This window comes from Hevea brasiliensis, chromosome 17 (assembly GCF_030052815.1).
Source record: "Hevea brasiliensis isolate MT/VB/25A 57/8 chromosome 17, ASM3005281v1, whole genome shotgun sequence".
In the NCBI taxonomy this organism is placed as follows: domain Eukaryota; kingdom Viridiplantae; phylum Streptophyta; class Magnoliopsida; order Malpighiales; family Euphorbiaceae; genus Hevea; species Hevea brasiliensis.
Window position 1 is genome coordinate 56,811,870 of NC_079509.1, and position 24,825 is coordinate 56,836,694.

Sequence of the window (24,825 nt, forward strand, 5' to 3'; positions counted from 1 at the left end):
TATTATTCAATTATTATATTTTTTTATCAACTTAAAGTTTATTAAAATTAATAAAAAAAATTAAAACTATTGAACAAATTAATAAAATTAAATAGATTAGTTAAAATTACTAATATATAAATGAAAAGAATTGAATAATTTGTCAATTAATGAGTTTAAATGTTTTTAATTAAATTTATTGCTAAAATTGAAAAGAATATGGAAAACTTATAATTAAATAGATAAAATTAAAATGTTTGGTTAAAATTAATAATTGACAAAAAGGTTTTAATTTTTTTAATCATTTATCCTTTAAATAATTATTTTCAAATTGATAAAATATCATTATACCAAATTAAATAGAATTTTATTTCAATTAACTTCTCTCTCTCTATATATATATATATTAAAAATACATATTGTTTTGAAAATTATAATCAAATTTCTTTCAGTTATATTATTACACTTATTTTATATCTAAATTGTTAAGAATTTTTTTCATTTATTAGGCTTCAATTTGTGATACAATAGCAAAAAATATGTAAATTAAAAGTACCAATAAAGAGAGAAATTTTAAAAATTAAGATAATCATATTACACATGTTTAATTGTTACATATTTTCCTACCAATATGATATTTTAAAATTAATAAAAATACTAAAAATTATTAAACAACTTATTAAAATTAAAAGGACTGGGTAAAATTGATAATGAGTGAAAAGATTTAAATTATTTTTGTTAATTAATGATGTCAATTATTTTAATTAAATTTATTATTAAAATTAAAAATAATAAAAAAGATTTAAGATCAAATCGATAAAATTAAAATATTTGGTTAAAATTGAAAACTTACAAAGGTTTGGATTTTTTTTATTTTACTTTATTACAATTATATTTCCTTTTCAAATATGAGACTAAATTTTAGAATAAATTTTTTTTAAAAAGTATTATTTTATTTATAATTACAAATCAGATTTAAAAACTAATATTATAATATCCTTATACTTAAAATTTTATTTTATTATTTTAATGTCCTTATAATTAAAATATACTAAATTTATATTTTTAATTATTATTTAATATTTTTAATTAATATATTTAAAAAAAATACATTTTTCAACTACTCTAATAATAATATCAAACAAAAGTAAGTAAGTAAAATACATTTAAATATATGCAAAAAATTTTGGCACTTTAGGTAATACCTGATTGGGAATCACTCGATCTAAAGGTTTAAACTTATAAATGAGAGCTCCAAAAATAATTCTATATCTCTCTATTAATATCAACTTTATTAATATCAACTTAGAAATGATGAGGGATAAAGAGAAATCTTATTTATATATATATATTTCTTTTTCAATATTAAAAATACATGTTAAAAGTGAAAATATTCTCAAAAGATATTAATTTTTTTATATTATTATAACTTTCTTAATTTTTTATAATAAATTTTTTCGACCATTTTGTTATTTTAATGTAAACAATATAAAAACATAACAAAATAATTTGCACTTTTTATTTTTTCATCCTTAATTTTCTTGTAATTGGTTATTTGATCACGATTATAATCAATAAATAAAAAAAATATTAAATACCTTTTAAAAAATTATTGACTATAATAATAAATCATATTAAAATATAAATAACAAGTAAATACATGATTTGATTAAAAATTATATGCTTAATTTATATATTTTTAAAAAATTTTATAATTACACAAAATTAAATTTTATTTTATTTATAATTTATTCACGGTATAGGGAATAAAAATTCTATTCACTTGGTGTAGGAAATAAAAAATTAAATGTTTAAGAATAAAAAATTTTTATATTACTAAGGGCCTTTTACTTATGAAAATATTTTTTATTTTCTAATAGTATTATCTTTATTTTTTTATGAAAAATAAAAAAAATAAAACTATATTCACCTGTCAACAATAAAAAAATTCTTATCTTTTATAATTTTAAAAAAATTATTATAAAATATATTTAAAAATTTTTATTTTATTTAAAAAATTTTTATTATGTATTACTTATTTATTTTATAATAATATGATTAATATTTTATTATTATAATGAAATGATTTTTTAACTAATTATTTAATTTTAATTATGAAAAATTATAATGTAACTATGGTTATAGAAAAATTATTATTTCTATTTGAAAGATTGTCAGAAAATAGAAGTTTAGCTATAAATTAAAGGAAAGTAGTAGAAGTAATTTAAAATTATTTTTCATATTTTCGTTAAAATTAAAAAAAAAAACACAAAACTCTATTTTTTAATTTTTTGCTAATTAACAGTTCCTAAAATAACATAATATAATAAATAACATTTACATATATTTTATTTTGCTCTGCTTAATCTTAATCTAATTTATACTATTTTTAAAAGAATATTCATAAAGATAAATGAAGCAATTTGCGCTAAGGGACTAATGAGATAAATTTATATGAATTCATTCATCACATGAATGAATTAAGATTTCAAATATGTTGAATAAAAATACACAATTTGATGAGCCTGGTGTCACATAATTAATAAGAGCACTTAGAAATTGCTATGGGGCATATCCTAAATTTTTATATTTATTTTTATATAAAAAAGTGGTTGGATTATCATTTTAAATATTAACTTTTATTTAAAAATTTTCAAATTTAAATCATTAAAATCTTATCTCATAAAAAAAATTATTATTGTATAAAATCTTTTTTTAACATCTTTTAAAAATTTCAAAACTTTCATATTTATAATTATCATTTTTAATCAAATTTTTTGGTTAGATTAAAAAATGATAAATTATATTTAAAAAAAATTATATATACAAATATATTCAAAAAAATTATGCACGAAATTTTACAAATTTTTTTAAAAAACATTTATTATGTTTAAAGTCTAAGAATTTTCATAATTATTTAATGTGAGCACTTAAAAAATTTCACGTGACATATCCTAATTTTTTTTTATTTTAATTTTTATATGTTTGAAAATATTATCATATTAAATAAGAGTCTTTTAATTAAATATTTAAAATTTCAACTATAAAAATTTTTATTTCATCATAATTTTCTTTTACATTTAAAATTTTTTAAATACTTAAATTTACAATTAGCATACTATATATCTACAAAAATGAATAATTTTTTAATTCAGTTTTCAATTAGATTAAAATTGGTAGATTATTTTTTTGAAAATTATATATATATATATATAATTCTAAAAATTATTAATAAAAACATTTCTTATATTTGAAATTTGAAAATTTTAGTAATGGTTAAATGAGAGCATTTAAAAAATTGCCATGTAACATACTATAATTTTTTATCTTTATTTTACATTGTTGTTTTATAAAAAAGATAAATTATTTTACATTGTTTTATATAAAAAAGATAAATTATCATATTAAATAAGAACCTTTTATTTAAGTATTTTTAAATTTCAACTCCTAAAATCTTAAAAACAATTATTGTCTAATTTTTTTTTACGTATTTTAAAAATTCTAAAACACTTAATTTTACAATTTCCATATTATATATTCATGAAAATATATTATTTTTTAATTAAATTTTTGGTTAAATTATTTTAGTAAATACATATATATAATTTTAGAAATAATTTTTAAAAACATTTCTTATATTTAAAAAGTCTAAAATTTTAATAATGTTTTAATAAGAGTACCTAAATAATTGTCATGTGGCATATCTTAATTTTTTTTGTCTTTATTTTTATATTTTTATATTAAAAAATTAGATTATTATATTAAATATTAACTTTGATACAAATATTCTCAAATTTCAACTATTAAAATATTATTTCATAAAAAATAATTATTATTTAAAATTCTTTTTTCTTCATCTTTTTAAATTTTTAATATTCTTAAGTTTATAATTATCATATTATATATCTATAAAAATGAATTATTTTTTAATTATATTTTTTATTAGATTTAAAAATAGTAAATTATTTTTTAAAAATTATATTATATTTAAATAATTGTTCAACAAAAAATTATTCATAAAATTTTAAAATTTTTTTAAAAACATATCTTATATTTAAAGTCTATGAATTTTAATGATGATATTTAAAAAATCATCATGTGGCATAGTATTTTTTTTTTCCTACTTTGTTTATAATTTTATTGATATATGGCTATTTTAATTATTTTAAAAATCGTAATTAATAACTTATTTATTTATCAACACTTGAAATAAAATTAGAGTTAATCAAAAAATTTATCATCAACAAAATTTTATAATGTGATTATAAAAATAAAAAATATAAAAATATATAATATAATAAATTATATGAAAATAAAATAATAAACAATCTGCATAACCCATGAACAAAACTACTAGTTTAATCTTATTTTCAAACTATATACACATAGAGAGAGAGAAATTTCACACTAATATCTAAAAATTATAATGTTGACATTACTTTCCTCAACATCTTTTAAATCTCTTCATTCCCTTCTTAATCCTTCCACCACTAGCTTATAACACTTTTACACTAGAGGCAATCATGCTCTGTAGATAATTGATCATCTTTCGTTTTATTTTCAATGTGTTAGATAATATTTTCATTATATAAAAGAACAAAATAATGCTAAGTATTGATAATAAGTTATATAATATTTTTATTCAAATTATAAAATAATAGTAAATCAACGAGTATAATATGAATTAGAATTAATATAATATGAATTAGAATTAATATAATGTAAGCCAAAAGTTGAAAAAAATTTGACATAGTTTTGGGCTTTTAAGTAAATTTTTTATTATGTTTTCATTTAACTATTTAAAGTTAAATTTTTATTTTTTATTAGACAATATATAATTTTTACTAATTTAAATTTTGATTTATAATAATAAGTATTAAATTTAAATTTAACTTTAATATAACCGATTTTGTTTATAAAAATTTAATAACTATTATAATTTTAAATTTAATGAATCTAATTATTAATATTCACTCATAGATACTATATCAGCCTTTGTTTTTTATTATTACCACAAAACTCATAAAATATTTTATTTAAATCGCATTGCTAGTATTTTGAGTGAACTATAATTAATCCCATGAAACAACATATCCACAAATTAGGTCACTTCATAATATAAATTTAAATAAATATAATCTACTATCTTATACATATTTTATTTTAATTATGTAATTTTTACTAGAAAGTATCCTTCTCGATTAAAAGGTAATTTAATCATATAATTATTGACTATAAAGTGATTTAATGTGTTTATAATTAAAAATAACAAAAGTTAGTATTAATTTACTTATATATACTTATAATTAAAGACAAATTAAGTTTATATATATAACAATCTTAATCACATATAATATATATAATTTTGTTGAAACTATATAATATATTCAAAAAATTAAAAATAAAAAAAGAAAACACTTATGTATAAAATTAGTTTATCAGTTTGGTTTTAGTTCTTAATAAAGAATCAAAATCGAACTAAAACAATAAAATAAGTTTGTCCGGTTATAATTTGGTTTAATTCATATCGATTAGTTCAATTCGGAACCTAAAAATCATCAATCATGGATGCGAAAATTATCATATCCAAACCCGATTAATATTATCAAAATCTGAAACCATCCCAAATCCGATTACAATTTATTCTCAACTATCCGAACCCATCCAAAATCCAATTATTATTATCCAAAAAATCTCGAATCCGATTAATTTTATATATTTTAATTATAATTTGCATAAAAAATTATTTTATTTAATAATTTATATTTTAAAATTTAATAATTTCATTAAATATTAAAATTTCATTTTATATAAAATAAAAAATATAAAAAATTATAAATATTATTATTAAAATATATATTTTATATTTAACTAAATATTTATATAAATAGATTCAGATAATAAATCTCCAAAATGTAAATCCAAACTCAACCCAAATCCATTTTGAATCTTATTTTTTAAGTTCAAACCCGTCCTAAACCGAATTATACACTACTAATATCCATCCTATTAAAATTTGATTAGATTGCATGCTCACAAAAACCTGATCAGTTGCTATCTCTAATGTGGCCGTAATCATGTCATCAGACATTGATTTATTAAGTTCATTTGACCAGACACCTCTAATATGTGCTACAAACTCTGAATGGATTTATCTTATACAGACGGATATAGAAGATACCTCATATATCAAAAGTTATTCCATTTGCTTATCATTCTGGCGTACAAGGTTATTGAATTTTTTTGGTTTACTTTGTTTTTATATTTGGATTTTCTTTTTTTTGTCACATTGGCTGCTTGTTAGATCAGTTATAGTGTAAGATTTTGTTGTTTTGACAGCTTATTGTGTTTTAATTCAATTCTTGAATGGTGATTCATAGCTTCATTTTGGAAGCTAGCTTATTGTTGTTTGGTTAAAGGGAATTGTAATAACTCAGAATTTTAAAAATATAAATTTTATACTTAAATATGGTATTTAAATATTATTTTAATATTATCTAACTAAATTATAATTTTATAATATTTTTATTTATACATATATTTTTAATGATTGTTTCTAATCATATTATGCAAAATTATTTAACAATATAATTTTTTTATTTAAATGATTGGTTTTAAATATTAATATTAAATTAATTAATAAAATATATTATTTATTATTTTTAATCTTGTTTCTAATATTTAATTATGGTTATTAATTTAATTATTATGGTTATTATTTTTATTATTTTTATTTATTGTATATTTTTATTTTTAGGAATGAATCTAGACAGCATGGATGTCTAGATTCATTCTCAGATTTTAAAAAAAAAAAAAACCCTCCCCCCTTCTTCTTCCTCTCCCATCACTATCTTTCGTCCTACCCTTTTCCACCCATTTCCTCCATTTTTTCCGGCAACCACCTACTACCACCGCCGGCAAGGAGTTTCCCCACCACCCCACGTCGCCAGTGCAACACTAGCTGGCCGGAGAAGCACCAGAAGCAGCGGCAAGTGATAGAGGAGAGAGAAAAATGTGCGTGCAGGGCAGCCAACTTCCAGGCGCAATTTCAGCTTCATCTGACTTCCGATCGAGGCGATTCAAGTGGCGTTGGAAAGCTTGTTCTGAGAACTTTCTTTCGATACCTATTTTGGAACATTTGGTGGTCAAATGAGTGAGATATGGAGGAGAAAAGTTTCAAATTTTTCAAGCTTTTTTGTCCGATCTAGGACGATCAGACCGTTGGATCGACGATCAGACCATTGGATCAACGATCCGATACCACCTATGAACTGAGGACGAGGAGAGGAATATTATGGTATAATCAGATCCAGCAGATCTCACCGGCAGTCAACGGCCGGCCACAGTGAGCAGTGGTTTCGGCAGTGGCTCCAGCGAGCTTTGGGGATGATTCAATTTCCAGAGGCTTTCTCATAAATTTTTGAAATTTTTGAGACACAGATAAGCTTTTGGTAAGATTATTTTCATTATTTCTCAGTCTATGGTGCTTAAATGCAATGTTTCTTAAATAGGAAAAATTAGAGAAAAATTCTAAGAAAAATATATCATAAAATTAAAATTATTTGGAGATATTCTATTGTATTTTTGAATTTTTGAGTGATTGTGAAATATTTTTAAAAAATATATGTGTGTTTTAGTTAGATTTTTAGCATCTGAGCATATAAAATCATATGAATTTATGGTATTTAAATTTTATATGATTAGTTGAAACTTGATAATGGAGAGTTAAATATGTGAATATTGACTTGGGTTAAATTAGGAACATGTTAGCTGTTGGAAACTTATAAAATTGAGTAATAGTCTTGAATAAAAATTTATAAAATATTCGGGAGTCATTAAAAAATTAGAATTCCTTTTGCAATAGCCTTGTAATATTGCTAAGGACTGCAGGACAAAATTTTAGAATTTTTAGAGCTTGTTTGAGTGATTTTTGCAAAAAAGTTAATTTCAGGGATTAAAATGTAATTTTCAAGATTATGAGTATTGATTGTTTGGAGGGCTCAAGAAGGGCCATATGATGTTGAAGAGATGTGATTGTGGAAATTGAGATTTATAAGTATTATTTGAATCTTCTTGCAGGTTGGGTAGTGTTATTTGAATCTTCTTGCAGGTTGGGTAGGTCCTAAGTATAGGGAAAATTCTATCAAATTTTCGGCATAAATTAGAATGTGTTTGCCTCTTTAAATTTATTTTTATTTGAATTAGCACTAATAAATCTACAATAAAATTATGTAGGTGATCAGGGTTGACCATCTTCCTTCACCCAACCTCTACAGTCGTCTCTGGTGTACTGTGAGTAAAATATTAATTTTAATTATAATTTCAATATTATTATATGTTCAGGCATGCCCATGCATCATTTATAAATACATATCTATGTAATTAAATACTAGGCATATTTTATATTGCATTCTTAATTTTTGAAGTCCCATGGATGTTGTTTTATGGTAATTTAGAGCAGTGTGTGTGTGTTGGCGTGTATGTGGTGTGTGGTATTAGATATGGACATGACGGGTAGACGCGGCTGGAGCTTGACTCGCTAGGACCCGATCCTTTATGGATAAGTCGAGATAGGCATGGCTCGAGATTATCTCGCTGGCCCTCGCATTTGGTTTATTAAGCGAAAGTTCGACTTGAGAGATACTTATTGGCAGAGGTTGGATTAAGAGAGCTGTATAGGGGATCAGCTTCCATATATGTACTGTTTGAATATTATATAGGTGCGTGAGTACTCCAAATTTACCTTTTTGCTGTTATGATGTGATTTGTATGAAAACTATGAAAGTATTGCATTCCATTTTTTAGGATACATTAGTTTTAGATAGCTATAGAAATTGTATTTAAAATTTGTATTTTACTCCCTGAGTCGAACGCTTACTCTTGTTCACCTGTTTTTCCAGGCTACAGGAGGAGTTCTTTTACAGAGCAACTTGTTTTCTTCCTTGCAAATTTAACATCGATTATTTAATTGTTTTATTATTTTTTCTAAATTTGAAATCTAGAACTCTGCATGTGTTAACAGTAGTATGGACCTTGTTAGGAATCGTGTTAATTTAGATCCTTGAGATTAATAAATGAAAATTTATATGATATTTAAACAATTTGTAAGTGATGGTATCAGGGTTGAGCGAGGCTCCCCTGACTTCAGTTTTTAATGGTTATCGGGTTAGGTTGACCCGAATAAAAATATTTTATTTTATTTAATTTTATTTATATGTTTGGCCTTGATTATGAATTTGAAAATAGTAAGACTTACTACGGGCCTCGAGGGCTTTATGCAGGCCCAAGTCCTAATGCCGGTCGACCCATGGAATCGGATCGTGACAAGAATGTGCAAGAAAAACATGAATGTGATAAATTTTGGATTTTAAATCTTTCTATTTCTTTTTCCCCATGTTTTGGGATTCATAGGAACATTCGACTTCATTAAACTTTTGGTAGAATTAAATTCTTCTTATTTGTTAAGAAAAATTCTTCTTGCTCTCTTTATTCAATATCGCGTACTTATATACTTTGTGATCTCTTTATAACCTGTTAGTCTCTCTAACTTTATCATTTTGATTATAAGATTGAGTTTGAGTTTTTAACACTCTTAAAAAAGTTAAAAAAAATAACAAATAATATAAATAAATTTAATTGATTAAATTTTTAACTTTTAAAATCAAACTTCCAATGAAATCTATCCGGAAAATCACAGCATACTCGATCTTGATAACTCCCTCATATGTCTTTTCCAAGAAGTTGTTCTTGTAAGCTATTAACACTTTATATAAAATGATAAAACAATAGTAAATTAATAAATATATAAATATAGTTATTAAAATTTTAAAAAAATTAAATAATTACTTGATAATTATAATTTTCATCATTGATTTGCCATTGTATGTAAGTTAAAAACGATGATTTAAAACTCTCACCAATACCGTGAAGTACACGTGTCTGAAGATCAATCGACTTATCGTGTAAGTGGCACCAAATATTAATCGGGTCTGCATTATTATTTTTTATGATAAAGAAGTCCGCACGCAATACTTTGCAATCAAATTCATTCTCAACAACCTTGACGGCTTGGTGAAGGAACGGTGCACCGAACCTACAAGCCGAAGTCCTGGAAAAAAAAAATATATTTTAAGTTGAAAATGAAGGATAAATTTCTTTAATAATCAATCAATTTTATTAATTATTTTATTTTAATTATTATATTTTAATTTATTTTAATAAAATTATTTATTTATTTTTTTTCATTCAAAGTCAATCATATTAAAATTTGATAAAATTTTTTATGAAACTCCTATATTACATGTTTTACATGATTTTAAATTATATATAAAAAAAATCTCCATTATGTTAAAAAAGTAAAAAAAAAAAAATTTCAATCAGACCCGGTGAATATATATTTTTAAAACCATGTAAAACAAGCTATATAAGAGTTGTAATAGAAATTTTATTGAGTTTTAGCCTAAATAACTACTAGTGATAAATAAAAAATAAAAGACGAGTAATTTTATTGAAATAAATTAAATTATAACGACTAAAATAAAATAATTAGTAAAATTGAGTTATTGCAAATAAATTTTATCCAAAAAAAATACCTCTTTAGAATTTTTCATAAAAAAAAATTATCGAATCTTATTCATTATAAACTCAGAATATAAATATATAAATTCTGTCCATTATATGTATAATTCCATATTATATATTGTGGTTAAGTTTACACAAGAATTTTCGATGAAAACAAGGCTTATTTTCCTTCTATGACAAACAATTAAGTCAATCCAAAGTCACCCTATGATTATAAAATCATGGGTTGGAATTATAATAGGAGAAAAAAAAGGTCAGCTTTAACTTTGATTCGGATTATAGTCCAATTTGATTTCTTCAATTTAATTAGAATTCAAAACAGACATTTGGTATTGTTGTAATAAAAATATAAATGAAAAATATACATTAAAATTAATTTATAATTTAAAATTCAATAATATTAAATTATATCTGCAAGATAAAAAGGAGGTCAGATCAATAGGGTCCGCCTTGAAAATATTTTCAATAAATTAAATATAAATATATTGAAAAAGCTATATAGCGGGCAAAAACCTAGTTTAAATAATAGCGGAGTTGAGAAAATAACCAGTTTTCATGGCTGGCTAGACTTTCACGACCACAGGAGATTTCCTCTAATCCAACACTCAGCAAGTCCGACAGACGTGTAATTGGCCTACGCTTTATCAAATACACTTCCTCTATACTAATAGGAACCTGTACAATAACATCGAGTTTGTTGCACCGCGACAAATCAAGATATTCGAGTGAAGGAAGTCCCAGGCCCCCAAGAATTTCAGCCGATATATTACGAATTGGGTTACCACGCAGAAATAAATGTTTCAAAGATGGCAAATGAAGATCCATTGGAAAATCATCATCTGATAAATTGCAGTGTGGAAGGCCTAAATGGATCAAAAAACGTGGAAGAAAAGCAGATGAAAACATAGTGGATTCTGGACCTTCTCTGCCTGAAAAGCAAGACCAAGTTCCCCCTACATCTCTCGAGCTAAACCTTAATTCATCCAAGGTAATTCCACCAGCTACAAAGGCCGTCAAGGATTCCATCTGAGCCAGCTCTTTGGGTAGCACTTTAAGTTCTGAGCAACCATTCAAACATAGTACTTCAAGTGATTTCAAATCAACAATTGTGTTTGGAAGCTTCCTGAGTTTTATGCAGCCTTCAAGATTTAACAAGACAAGTCCCCTTAGGACTCTAATAGATTTGCCAATCTTAACTAAATTTATACAATCTTTAAGCAGCAAACTCTCAAGACCAGCTAGTCCCGTGAAGTCAGGGGTTGTAGTGAGTAAATGAGAGTGACTTAGGTCAAGGATCTTCAAGCATGGAAAGGACTGAAAATTCAGTGGAAAAAAAAAAATCGGCTTCAATAGATTGTCATATAATTTGATTGATTATAAAGAGAGAGACAAGAAGAGTGAGTCACACAACTTTCCCTGCCAAGCATGTTTTAGCCTGCCATACCGCATATCAAGAACAACAAGTTTCTCCACATTTAAACACGTTGGCATAGAGTTCAAAGGGAATCTGAGCCAACGCAGGCACACCAAGTGTTTTGGAAAATCTTCATATCCTCCATCAAGCTTAACATCATTGAGCAGGAGCACATTTAATTGGCGCATGTTTGCCAATGCCTCTGTTTTTAACACATCTGATGAGGTAGATGAAGTTTTTGAGATACAATTCATGATCAGTTGCCAAAATATGCCAGCAAGACAATTAAACATTGAACAATTATCTTCACAACCAAGCACTGATTCCTCCACTGAATTTTCACGACTGTAATTTCCATAATTTGAAATTGGTCCGACATGTTTCTCTTCTCTTAACATATGCATGTCAAGAATGAGGCCCCTAATCGTCTTGGTACCCTGCATCAAACCAAGAAACACACACAAAAAGAGTTACAGGAGAAGCACGTAAAAACCAAAAACAAAGATGTGTATGAGAAGTGTAACTCACGGTTTTTTCTGTCAACACCCTAAATACCTCTTCATGATTACATATTCTACTGCGCTCCCTGACGAAGTAAAAATTAAACTTGTTTTTCTTATTTTTTTTATTTTTACTGCATTACTTGTTATTATTAATAATGAGTCAAACACCAGCTAGATAATAGGAGTTTTTAGTTAGAACTGATCAGAAATAACAGGAGGTATTATCGCCACTTCCTCCTAGTTTGTAGTTCTTTTTTTGTCAATTTACTGATATATAAATGGTGTGCTATCTGCATTAAAAGATATCACCACAAAAAGAGTTTAAAAGAGAAATCTGTATTGTTCCCTTATTATCTCTACTATTTTGTTGTTAACATTTGGTATCAGAGCCTCTTCGATCAAGGCCTGAAACATGTCTCACCTTGAGATTGAGAGAGCAAGGAGAGAAAGAGAGCAGAAAGAAAGAGAGGATGCTTCCAGCGATACTTCAAACAGAGAAAGCTTGTCGAGTCAAGAGAAGGAGGGCTCGGTTACGCTAAAATATCCCATGTTGACAAAGAGCAATTATGCAGCATGGGCTATTAAAATGGAAGTGTTTATGATGGCTCAAGGTGTATGGGAGCCAATCGAGTCTGAAGGTCTAGTTGATAAACGAAGAGACAAGATGGCATTGGCGGCTATCTATCAAGGTATAGGTGAAGATACCTTACTGCAACTAGGGGCCAAGAAGACTGCCAAGGAAGCGTGGAATACTCTGAAGGTTATGAACCAAGGTGCAGAGAAGGTGAAGGAGGTTAGAGCTCAAACTTTATGGAGAGAATTCGAGGCACTGAGGATGGGTGATTCAGAAACTGTAGAAGATTTTTCTGGAAAACTCACCATCATTGTCAATAAACTAAGAAGCCTTGGTGAACCAGTTGAAGATGAAAAGGTGATCAAGAAGATGTTGCGTTCTACTTCCTCAAAATTTCTGCAGATAGTTTCAGCCATAGAGGAATTTAGTGATCTAAAAACCAAATCGGTAGAGGAGGTAATTGGATCACTAAAGGCTCATGAAGAACGTTTGCTCGGTTGTGGAGGCAGTTCAGCTGAAACGGTCCTTCTCACAAGAGCTGAATGGAAGGCCAGAGAGGAGGGCAGCACTTCCATAAAAGCTCAGAATAGCAACGGTGGAAAGGGGGGCAGAGGTCGAGGCCGAGGACGCGGCCGCGGTAGAGGAAGAAGCAACAGCGATTTCCGGAAAAGCGGTGATGATGAGTCAAAGCCGCAAAAGAAAGATAAGAGCAAGATCAAGTGTTATAGCTGTGGCCAAATGGGACATTATGCCTCAGAATGTCCCACGAAAGAAAGAGATGAAAAGGCCAATTTAACACAAGAAGACGAAGGACCATCCTTGCTGCTGCTGGAAACGTGTGTGCCAGAATTGTTACCAGCAGAGGAGTCTGAGATAATTATGCTGCAAGAAAATACCAATGAATCCGAAACAAAAGAAAGTAATTGGTATTTGGATTCTGGTGCAAGTAGCCACATGTCAGGTGAAAAACGCTGCTTTGTAGAATTGGACCTTACCATTACAGGTAAAGTGAGATTTGGTGATGGGTCCATGGCTAGCATTTGTGGACAAGGTTCAATCTTGTTTCAGTGCAAAAATACTGAACACACAACTCTACAGAATGTTTATTATATTCCAAGGCTTAAAAGTAACATTATAAGTCTTGGACAGCTTGATGAAGCAGGAAACTCAATTGTGATTGGCAGTGGACACCTGAAGTTGTATGACAGGAGGAGCAGGCTAGTGGTGGATGTTGTGAGAGGAGCAAATCGGCTTTACATTGCAAACTTAAAGCTTGCTACACCAATAAATTTGCTTGCAAAATTAGACAATGAATCTTGGGCATGGCACGCTAGATTCGGTCATCTTAATTTTGATTCATTGAGAAAGCTCAGTAGAAAAGGCATGGTAAAAGGACTGCCCAGTATTGATCAAGCAAATAAGCTATGCGATGGGTGTCTTGTGGGGAAACAGCACAGAACTTCATTCCCGAAACAAACAGAATTCAGAGCAAGCAGACCCCTGGAGCTTGTTCACAGTGATTTGTGTGGTCCAATATCACCAACAACATGTGGAGGTAATAATTATTTCATGTTATTGGTGGATGATTTTTCCCGATTTATGTGGGTATATATGTTGAAAAGCAAGGATGAGGCTCTAGCTAATTTCAAGAAATTCAAGATATTCGTTGAAACTGAATCTGATAAAAAGCTAAGAGCAATCAGAACCGATCGGGGAGGAGAGTTTACTTCCACAGCGTTCAAATTATTTTGTGAAGAAACGAGTTAAACGATTTCTTACTGCTCCATACTCACCGCAGCAAAATGGTGTAGTGGAGCGTAGAAATCAAACCGTCGTAGAGATGGCGAGATGTATGTTAAAAAGCATGGAGGTCCCGTCGAAATTCTGGGCAGAAGCAGTAAAGACGGCAGTTTACATCTTGAACAGAGCTCCTACGCAAAGTGTTTCTGAAGCAACTCCCTATCAAGCCTGGTTCGGTAAGATTCCAAATATACATCATTTGCGTGTGTTTGGGTGTGTAGCACACGTAAAGATGTAACTCCCAATCTTACTAAATTAGCTGATAGAAGCAATCAAGCGATAATGATTGGTTATGAAATTGGGTCTAAAGCTTACAGGTTATTTGATCCAATTCGAAACAAAATAATTGTGAGTCGTGATGTAGCTTTCGAAGAGGGAAGAAAATGGCAGTGGAATGATGATTCTGAGAGAATCAAGGAAGCCGAGAATTTTATGTAAATTTCAAACAAGCAGTAAATCCTCATCCAGAGACTCCTTCTGAAATTGGAACTCCGATCTCCTCATCCAGTACGCAATCTCAAAGCTCGAGCACTAGTTCCAGCTCAAGTGAACCACGGAAATACAGATCTCTTCAAGAGATTTACGACAATACTCGAGAAATAGAAGAAGCCAGCTTATGTTTTCTTTCTTTGGAGGAACCCACCTCTTTTGAAGAGGCCTCTAAGAATGAAAATTGGAGAAGAGCAATGGAACAGGAGATTACTTCAATACAGGAAAATGGTACATGGGAACTTACTGAATTACCAAAGGGTCACAAGCCAATCGGTTTGAAATGGGTGTACAGATTGAAAAAAGACCCAGATGGCAAGATTTTGAAGCACAAAGCCAGATTAGTGGCAAAGGGCTATGTGCAGAAACAAGGCATAGACTACAACGAAGTGTTTGCACCAGTCGCAAGATTGGAAACTATAAGGGTCTTATTGGCAATTGCGGCACAAAAGGATTGGGAGGTTCATCATATGGACGTGAAAACAGCGTTCTTAAATGGTGAATTGGAAGAAGATGTTTATGTCACACAACCAATTGGATTTGAAGACAAGAGAAATCCATATAAAGTTTTAAAACTACATAAAGCTTTATATGGGTTAAGGCAAGCACCCAGAGCGTGGAATTCGAAGCTTGATGGATGCTTGAAGGCACTCGGCTTTAAACAATGTCCACATGAACATGCTCTCTATAAAAGGAAAGATGAAGGAAAACTTATGATAGTTGGTGTCTATGTAGATGATCTTATCTTAACAGGAGAAAATCAAGATGTCATCGAAAACTTCAAATCAGAAATGCAGCAGAAGTTTGATATGACTGATCTTGGTTTGTTGAGTTTTTATCTTGGTATTGAGGTTAAGCAAACTACAACCTCAATTTCCATTTGTCAAACAGGTTATGCCAAGAAGATTTTGGAGAAAATGGGAGTAGGGGAGTGCAATCCATGTAAGCTTCCTATGGAGCCAAGAACAAAGCTGAGTAAAGTTGTTGATGGTGAAGCATTGGTTGATGCAACCTTGTACAGGAGCTTAATTGGAAGTCTTAGATATCTGGTTAATACACGACCAGATATCACTTTTTCTGTCGGTGTTTTAAGCAGGTTTATGGAGAAGCCTACAACAACCCACATGGCAGCAGTAAAGCAAGTTCTTCGGTACATCAAAGGTACCTTGAACAGTGGTTGTGTCTACTCAAAGAAGCAACCAGATATGAGTCTTGTTGGCTACTGTGACAGTGACCTTGCTGGTGATATCGACGACCGGAAGAGCACTACTGGAATTTTGTTTTTTCTTGGCAGCAGTCCAGTAACTTGGGTCTCGCAAAAACAAAGAGTTGTAGCGCTTTCGTCATGCGAAGCTGAATATATCGCTGCAACGGCAGGTACTTGTCAAGGGATTTGGCTAAGCAAAGTGATTAGTGCAGTTGAAGATACAGAAGTAAGAGCAACTCTTAAAGTGGACAACAAGTCAGCCATAGCCCTTGCTAAAAATCCAGTATATCATGATAGGAGTAAGCACATCGACACTCGCTATCATTTTATTCGTGATTGTGTGCAGGCTGGAAACATTGAGTTAGTGTATGTGAATACTGAAATTCAATTGGCTGACATGTTAACAAAACCTTTGGGAAGACAACGGTTTGAAGAGCTTCGAGAGAAGTTAGGAATGAAGACAATTGGTCAGAAAGAATGAACAAGTTTAAGGGGAGTGAATGACGAAGTAAAAATTAAACTTGTTTTTCTTATTTTTTTATTTTACTGCATTACTTGTTATTATTAATAATGAGTCAAACACCAGCTAGATAATAGGAGTTTTTAGTTAGAACTGATCAGAAATAACAGGAGGTATTATCGCCACTTCCTCCTAGTTTGTAGTTCTATTTTTGTCAATTTACTGATATATAAATGGTGTGCTATCTGCATTAAAAGATATCACCACAAAAAGAGTTTAAAAGAGAAATCTGTATTGTTCCCTTATTATCTCTACTATTTTGTTGTTAACACTCCCCCGGTTCATCAGGAGATTCTTGGCGAACAACTTCCCTACCCATGTCTCTAACCAACTGATGCATCGCTAGGTTGTTTCTTTCATTGATTTCAATGAGACATCTATCCAAGAGATGTTGAACTCCAATTATTGCTTCGAAGCCACAGCCTTCTAAAATTTTAACTACAACATCTTTATCCCACCCAATAAAGAAAAAAACTATGTGAAGAAATATGCTTCGATGACGATCATTATGTAGAGAATCAAAGCTTTTTCTGAGAATCTTTTGAATTCGACTATCAGGAATTTCTTGCAGTTCCTTAATCTCACTTTTCCATTCATCTATACTTCTGCGACGAAGAAAGGAGCCTAAAACACAAAGAGCTAATGGAAGACCATCACAAAGGCTCACTACACGTTCAGAGTGCTCATCGAAATTTTCAGGAGGATCTTCTCGTCCAAAGGCATGCAAGGCGAAGAGTTTATGTGACTTTTCAACACTCAATGGCTCAATGTGAAGTTTCCAACAACCTTCACTTAACAAACACTTCAATCGAGTTGTTACGATGATTTTACTTCCCAACGACAGCCACTCTGGCTCACCAATAATGGATTTCAATTGTTCTGAATTATCCACATTATCAAGAACAATGATAACTTTCCTGCAATACATAGCATCCTTGATCTTCATAACTCCCACATCTACATTATATATCTTTACTGATTCCCGCTTGTGGATATCTGAAAGAAGTTGTTCTTGTAAGCTATTCATACCTTTTGGCTGTTCTGATGTTTCAGCAACGTCCGCAAGAAAGCAGCTCCTTTCAAACTTGTCAGAGTTCTGGTTATAAACAGTCTTTGCAATGATGGTCTTTCCAACCCCACCAATCCCGTAAAGTACCAATATCCTAACATTTGTCGACTCATCTTGCAACCACTGATTAATCTGGCCTACGTCAAGTCAAAACATCCACAATCCACAAAATTGAAATTATTTTAAAAAGGTTTAGCATTTCAGGTTCTTAGTTTTCAGTTCATCCTCTTACTATCATTTTGCAATGATTTTAGTCATATTCAGAAGTGCTAAATTTATTAGTGTCACTTTGCACTAAGTTCCTTTTCCTAGTCTCTAGTCCTAAATGCCAATGATTAGCTTCAACTCTTTATACACCACCCTCTTGCAAATAAAAATAATAATAATAATAAAGTCATTCAATCTACAAAATAAAAATTTCTCCCCATTTCCCATTTCTACAGAAAGCAATGACACTGCAAAACTATACTGAATATTCAAATCATATTGCCCCCAATAACAATTTGATCTAATCAATGCCTAATTCATTTCAAAACCCTATCATCAATTCCAACTAAGTGGGAAGCCACATGCTAAAGCTTGCGATCCAATTTATTTCCAACAAGCTTGACAACATTTTGAATGAATGATGCCTCGTACCTAAAAGCCAAAGTCATGGTTAAAACTAAATTTAAATAAATAAACTAAAGTGCCCATATATTTCTTATAAATACATCCACTCTTGCTTTTTTCTTTCCCTTTCTCTCTCCTCCCTCTCTTTCCTACCTTTCTCTCTTTCTCTCTCCTATCATTATGCACTCACATAATAAAACTTTTATGCTGTTAAATAGAACTTTCATATATATTATTAATTGATTAATATATTTATTAATTATTATAAATTTATGAAATATAATATAATTTTTTTAAAAAAATAACAATTATTTTATTTTATTATTGAAGATAATCTATGAAATAAGAATAAATAAATTTCTATAGTGAATAAGAATAAATTAATTTTAATTATAAAATATACTAAATATAAATTATATGAAATTCAGAATTCTGTATTGTAAGTTTTGTATTGATTTGAACCAAACACAAAGGAGTTGAGAAAATTACTGGTCTTTTAAAACCTCCCCGCCTAGATCTGCAACTTCTTTGAGAGCTGCCCTCCATCTCTCCACCTTGTCTATCTCCACCTTTAATTGCTCTTCATGTCTAACAAATGCTTCCATGAAGCTTCCTGTCTGCCACCTGACCGCATGTGGATCGACATGGTAGAAAATTGGCAAAATATGCATAACACCAGCTTTCCTAACCTCATTGATCTTCAAAAGCTCATTAAGGCACCATCTTGAAGAGGCATAGTCTGGGGAAAACACTATTACTGCTACTTTTGATTGTTGTATTGCTTTCTTGAGTTCTTGCTCAATGTTTTCTCCTCTCTCTATTTCATCATCGTCTCTGAAGGTGTGAATCCCAGCTTGAGTCAGAGCTACATAGAGATGATCTGCAAAAGTCTTGCGAACGTCTTTGCCTCTAAAGCTCAAGAACGCATGATAAGAACAACAAGATGATGATGAAGAAGAAGAAGAAGAAGAAGAAGAAGAAGAAGAAGAAGAAGATGCTTCAGCTTTTGAAGCCTTAGGGGTGGTTTTGCCTCTAAAGCTCGAGAACTCATCATCAGAACAAGAAGATGAAGAAGATGAAGTTGCTACAGCTTTTGAAGCAGACATTATAGTGAAAACTTCCAAGCCAAATAGATGAGTAAGGAGATCCAAAGCAAGGAACAGAAGATATGAGCCACCAAATTTCTGAACACAAAACCATATGAAGAAAAAAGAGAACTTGTTCATGAGACTGCGAGTCTTCAGCCTCCCATAGAGCATATTATTCAGGTTAACCAAGAAAATCAAGAGCAGAACTACCAGATCAATGAAAATGGGAGGAAAATTCTGGGAAGTTTCACTCTGGAAAAGCCACTTGACTTGACCACTAATATTAGTGTGAAAATATATAGTAGGAAAAACTATTATTGAAAGACCACATGATTAACGGCCGAAACATTAAAAATATATATCTTTAAATCTTTCTAAGATTTTTCCGATTTATTTAATTAAAACGCTTTAGTTTTATCAATTTAATTCTTAAATTTTATATTAATCTTAATTTTAATAATTAGTTTAATTAAATAATTTAATTAATAAACATAATATAATTATTTTCCTATATTATTACTATTAGCTATTTTTTTAATTTTTTTTATCAATTTTAATAATTATTTTTAAATTGATAAAATAGTATTTTACTAAATTAAATAAAATTTTATTTTTAACTAATTTCGATTAATCTTTATATATGAACTTATTTTAAGAATACATATTGTTTTAAAAATTACTAATTTTTCATGTCATTATATTCGTTATACATGTTCGTGATTTAATTTTTTTAAATAAAATTTTATTATTTTTTATATATAATATAATATTATTATAGTATTATAAATATTATATTTAATTATTTAAATTAAAATATTAATTTTTATTTTCATTTTAATTAATCAATTTAAGAATTATTATTTTTTATTTGATTATATTTTTAGGAAAGTTATGTATTGTATTATTAATATATAATATTAATTTAATTATAAACTTAAATGTAAGATAATAATAACTTTTAAAAATATAATGGAAAAAATATTTAAAAATTAAAATAAATTAATAATAAATGTAAATTAGCTCATTAAATTAATTTGGTTAAAACTCTATTATTTTAATTTTTTTTTAAGTTTGATTTACATATATTTTATTTTAATTTTTTTATAATTTAAAATAATATTAACTTGTATAATAAGGTTGCATAGTTAGATTAATGTGAAAGATAATTATTTATAAAATTAAAAAATAGAATAATTTTTAAAATGTATTTTGGTTTAAAATGTATTTTGGTTAGTTTGGGCATTATCATTATAAAATTTTTATTTTTATTATATTAGTGTTTAAAAATTTTATATTATCGCATTGTTTAATATAAATAATTTTAAAATATATTTAACATATTAATTATTTAATATATTTAATAAGTATTTTTATTTTTTTAAATTATAAATTATGTTATATATGTTATAAATACATCATTGAGTAAAATATAAATATAAATTTAATTATACATTTTTAATTATTTCATATTAATCATATAAGAATACTCTTCTTTTCCTTTTTTTATCTTCCTCTCATTTTTGTTATTTTTAAAAATCTAAAACATAACAATTTAAAATAAAATTAAGATAGGCATAATTTCTCACATAAATATATGCAAAAATATAATTAGACTTTCTTACAATATCATGGTTAAAATTAAAAATTTAGTTAAGATTAATTAATAAATTAAAAATTAAAAAATATGCTAATTCATATAAGGATATTAACAAATTATAATTAATCTACAATTAAACTAAGCAAACTCAATAAAATTAAAATCTTATACAATAACATTTAAAATGCACTTTTTTTAACGTAAAAATGATATTGATAATCCTAAATATTTTCCGATGCATCAATATTAAATATGAAAAAAAAATCAATCTATTTTAACCTATATAAATATCATTGAATTTAAAAAGATATTGGTTTTATTTAGATATAGCAACGGATTGGATATTTACAAATACTCAATCTGGTAGAACAGAAATAGGATGGATTTAGGTAGAGAATAATCGAATTCAAGATGAGTTCAGTTTAAAAAGATTAAATTGACAAAATTAAAATGTTTGCCTATATTTGAAAAACTATGTTTCGATTTCTTTTTAATCATTTAGCAATTAAATAATAATATAAAATTTATTTAAATAGATAAAAATTTGAAATAAATGAGTATCTAAATTTTATATTATGATTTTTTATTATATTTTAATAAAAAATAAAAATTCATTTTTGTTTTAAATGATTAATTATTCAAATAGAGTCAAAATAATTTTTATGAATACTATTTATTTTAAATTTTAAATAAATTTATAAATTACAATATTTTATTAACATAAAAAAAATTTATTTAAAAATTGAATAATCAATAAAAAAATTCAGAGCACTTTTCTAATTTTATTCAAAATTTTAATTATTTTTATTCTATTTATAGTTTTATTCTATTTACCTAAATTAGTCAAAACTCAAATGCAATTATAATAATTTCATTAAAGTTTTCAATAAAAAATATTTTTTAATTTATTATACTGAAAAATAATTTTAGAATATAAAAATATTTATTTTTTATTTTTAATAAAAATAAAATAAATGAAAATTTGTTTATATATAAAATAAATTGTAAATTTGGTTAAATTTATATTTTTATCAATATCAATCATTTTAAAAAAATATATAAATTTTTGACTGAAAAGTAATTCTTCTACTTGAATTGAATTTAAAATTTAAAATTTTAATTTTAATATTTAGTTAATATATATAATTAAAATATATTTATTCAAAAATTAAAATAAAATTTTACATTATAAGTTTTAAATATTTAAAACAATTAAAAAATAAATTAGTAAAGTAGAATTATTATATTAAAATATCCTTAACTTTATATTATTATAATATTATTAAATTTGACAAAAAATAATAAAAAATAAATAAAAGTATCGTAAAAAATTACAATAAAAGAAAAAAAAACCAATAGCTTCATATAAACCCTAATACTATTTTACATATTGACAACTAAAAATTTTATAATATAATAAATTATTGTAGCACTCTTAATTTTTAAATTTATTATTTTTGGGCAAATATGGATGTTTTAATTTTATTTAAATTTTAGGAAATCATTTGAAATTTTTCTGATTTTCGAAATCGGGTTTGATTTTCCGAAAATATAAACTTTGATGATTTTTAAAAATTAATTTAAAGACCACGTGGCAAAACTAAAAATATATTTGGAGTCTATGAATTTTTCTGAGTTTTTTGAAATTTTTTCGGAATTTTTGGACCTCGTTTTCGGTCCCAATGCAGAGTAAAAATTCAAAATTTTGTATTTCGAATCGAACCGGCCGAATCGAACTTAACCGATCGAATCGGACCGGCTCCTTCTTTTTCTTCTCTTTTTCTCTCGCGCGCGTTTCCTTCTTCCCCCCCTTTCTCTCCCATTTTCTCTCTCCTCCCTCCTCCCCTTGCCGCGCTCCTGCCTCCCCTACCACCCCAGCCCGCCCGAAGCGACGCGATGCGACGCGCAAACGCGCCGCTTCGTCTTCCCGGCCGAAATTCGGCTGATCCGGCCACCAATCGGACCGGGTCTTGTGTTTAAATCCATCTACTCGTCGAGAGCTTTCCATAGATACCAAGAACACCGAAATCCATTGAACGGTTTGTCCAATTTTTACCCGAAAAATTTTAGTCCATTTTGATTTTTGGGCTAGATTTCTCACAAACCGTGAACCCCACGAGAAAACCGAGAGTACCAGAGCGCTCCACTCGTCGAGAGCTTTGCGGCAATATAAATTTTGAAATTTTCCGACACCGTTTTTCGGTGGGTCCCATGGAATTTCGCAGTGTTTTTCCGAGCATTTAATGAGCGTAGAAAATTCCGTAAAATTTATGTACTAACCCCTGTGTTGTGGGCTTCGTGTAGGTATCTTCAATTCGTGGAAATTCGACAGTTGTCCGGGTCTGTGAATTTCCGGCCAGATAGACTGGCTACCGGAAAAAAGTCTCCGAATTGAATCAAGGTTTTGGCTACCCCACCATTGTCAGACGTCCCGAGTGCGTCCCCGGAGTCGAAATTGGCAAAGGTAAACCCGAACCTTACTTTTTCGTAATTTTCTAGTGCTTAAATAGGATTAAAAATCCATAAAATATTCGTGATAGCTCAGAAAATTATGATTCTTTTTGCAATAGCTTAGTAATATTGCTAAGGACCGTGGGGCAAAGTTTTAGAACTTTTAGAGCTTATTTGGACAGTTTTTGCAAAAATAATCAATTATAAGGACTAAATTGAAATTTTACATATTGTGATGGATGACTGATTTAATGGGCCCAGGAGAGGCTGTGTGATGTGATTGAGTTGTGGATATATGGGTTGTGAATATAGAAGTGTGTTTTGAGCCCTTTTGCAGGTTGGGGAGATCCTAGGTATAGGGGAGACTCTGCCGGATTTTCGGCACGACTTAGGACGTATTTGGTCTTTTCTTGATTTGTATTGAGTCATTTGTATTAAATAATTGTAATGTAATTTTCAGGTGAGCCGGGACAGCCTTCTTCCTCCGCCCAGCCGCCACAGTGATTGCTGTCAAGTCTGTGAGTAAAATATTAATTTTAATTGTAATTTCGATATTATTATATGTTTAAGTATGCCCATGCATCACTTATATGTATATATCTATGTAGTTAAACTCTAGGCACGTTTTATGTTGCATTCATAACTGTTAAAGTGCCATGGATGTTGTTGTAATAATTTGGAGCAGTGTGCGTGTGTTGGCGTGCGTGTGATGTGGTGTGGACTATGGATAGGACGGGTAGACACGGCTTGAGATCTTCGCTGGGACCCGGTCCTTCGGGGTAGACATGGCTTGAGTTCTTCGCTGGGATCTCGATTTGGTTTATTAAGCGAAAGTCCGGCTTGAGTTCTTCGCTGGCACAGGTTGGATTTAAGAGAGCTGTATAGGGGATCAGCTCCCATATATTATGATTGATATTACTGGGTGTGTGAGTGCTCCAAAT

The 24,825-nt window shown here is 28.4% G+C and overlaps 1 protein-coding gene across 1 annotated transcript; it reads right to left on the minus strand.

Annotated features, from left to right (window-relative positions):
- Positions 1 to 18,184: 18,184 nt before the first annotated feature.
- Positions 18,185 to 20,007, minus strand: LOC110672101 (disease resistance protein RUN1-like). The gene is made up of 2 exons (XM_058139044.1): positions 19,238 to 20,007; positions 18,185 to 18,273 (listed from the first exon to the last, which is right to left on the minus strand). The coding sequence occupies exons 1-2, from the start codon at positions 20,005 to 20,007 to the stop codon at positions 18,264 to 18,266; spliced, it is 780 nt and encodes a 259-aa protein (XP_057995027.1). The 3' UTR covers positions 18,185 to 18,263.
- Between the last annotated feature and the right edge of the window lie 4,818 nt (positions 20,008 to 24,825).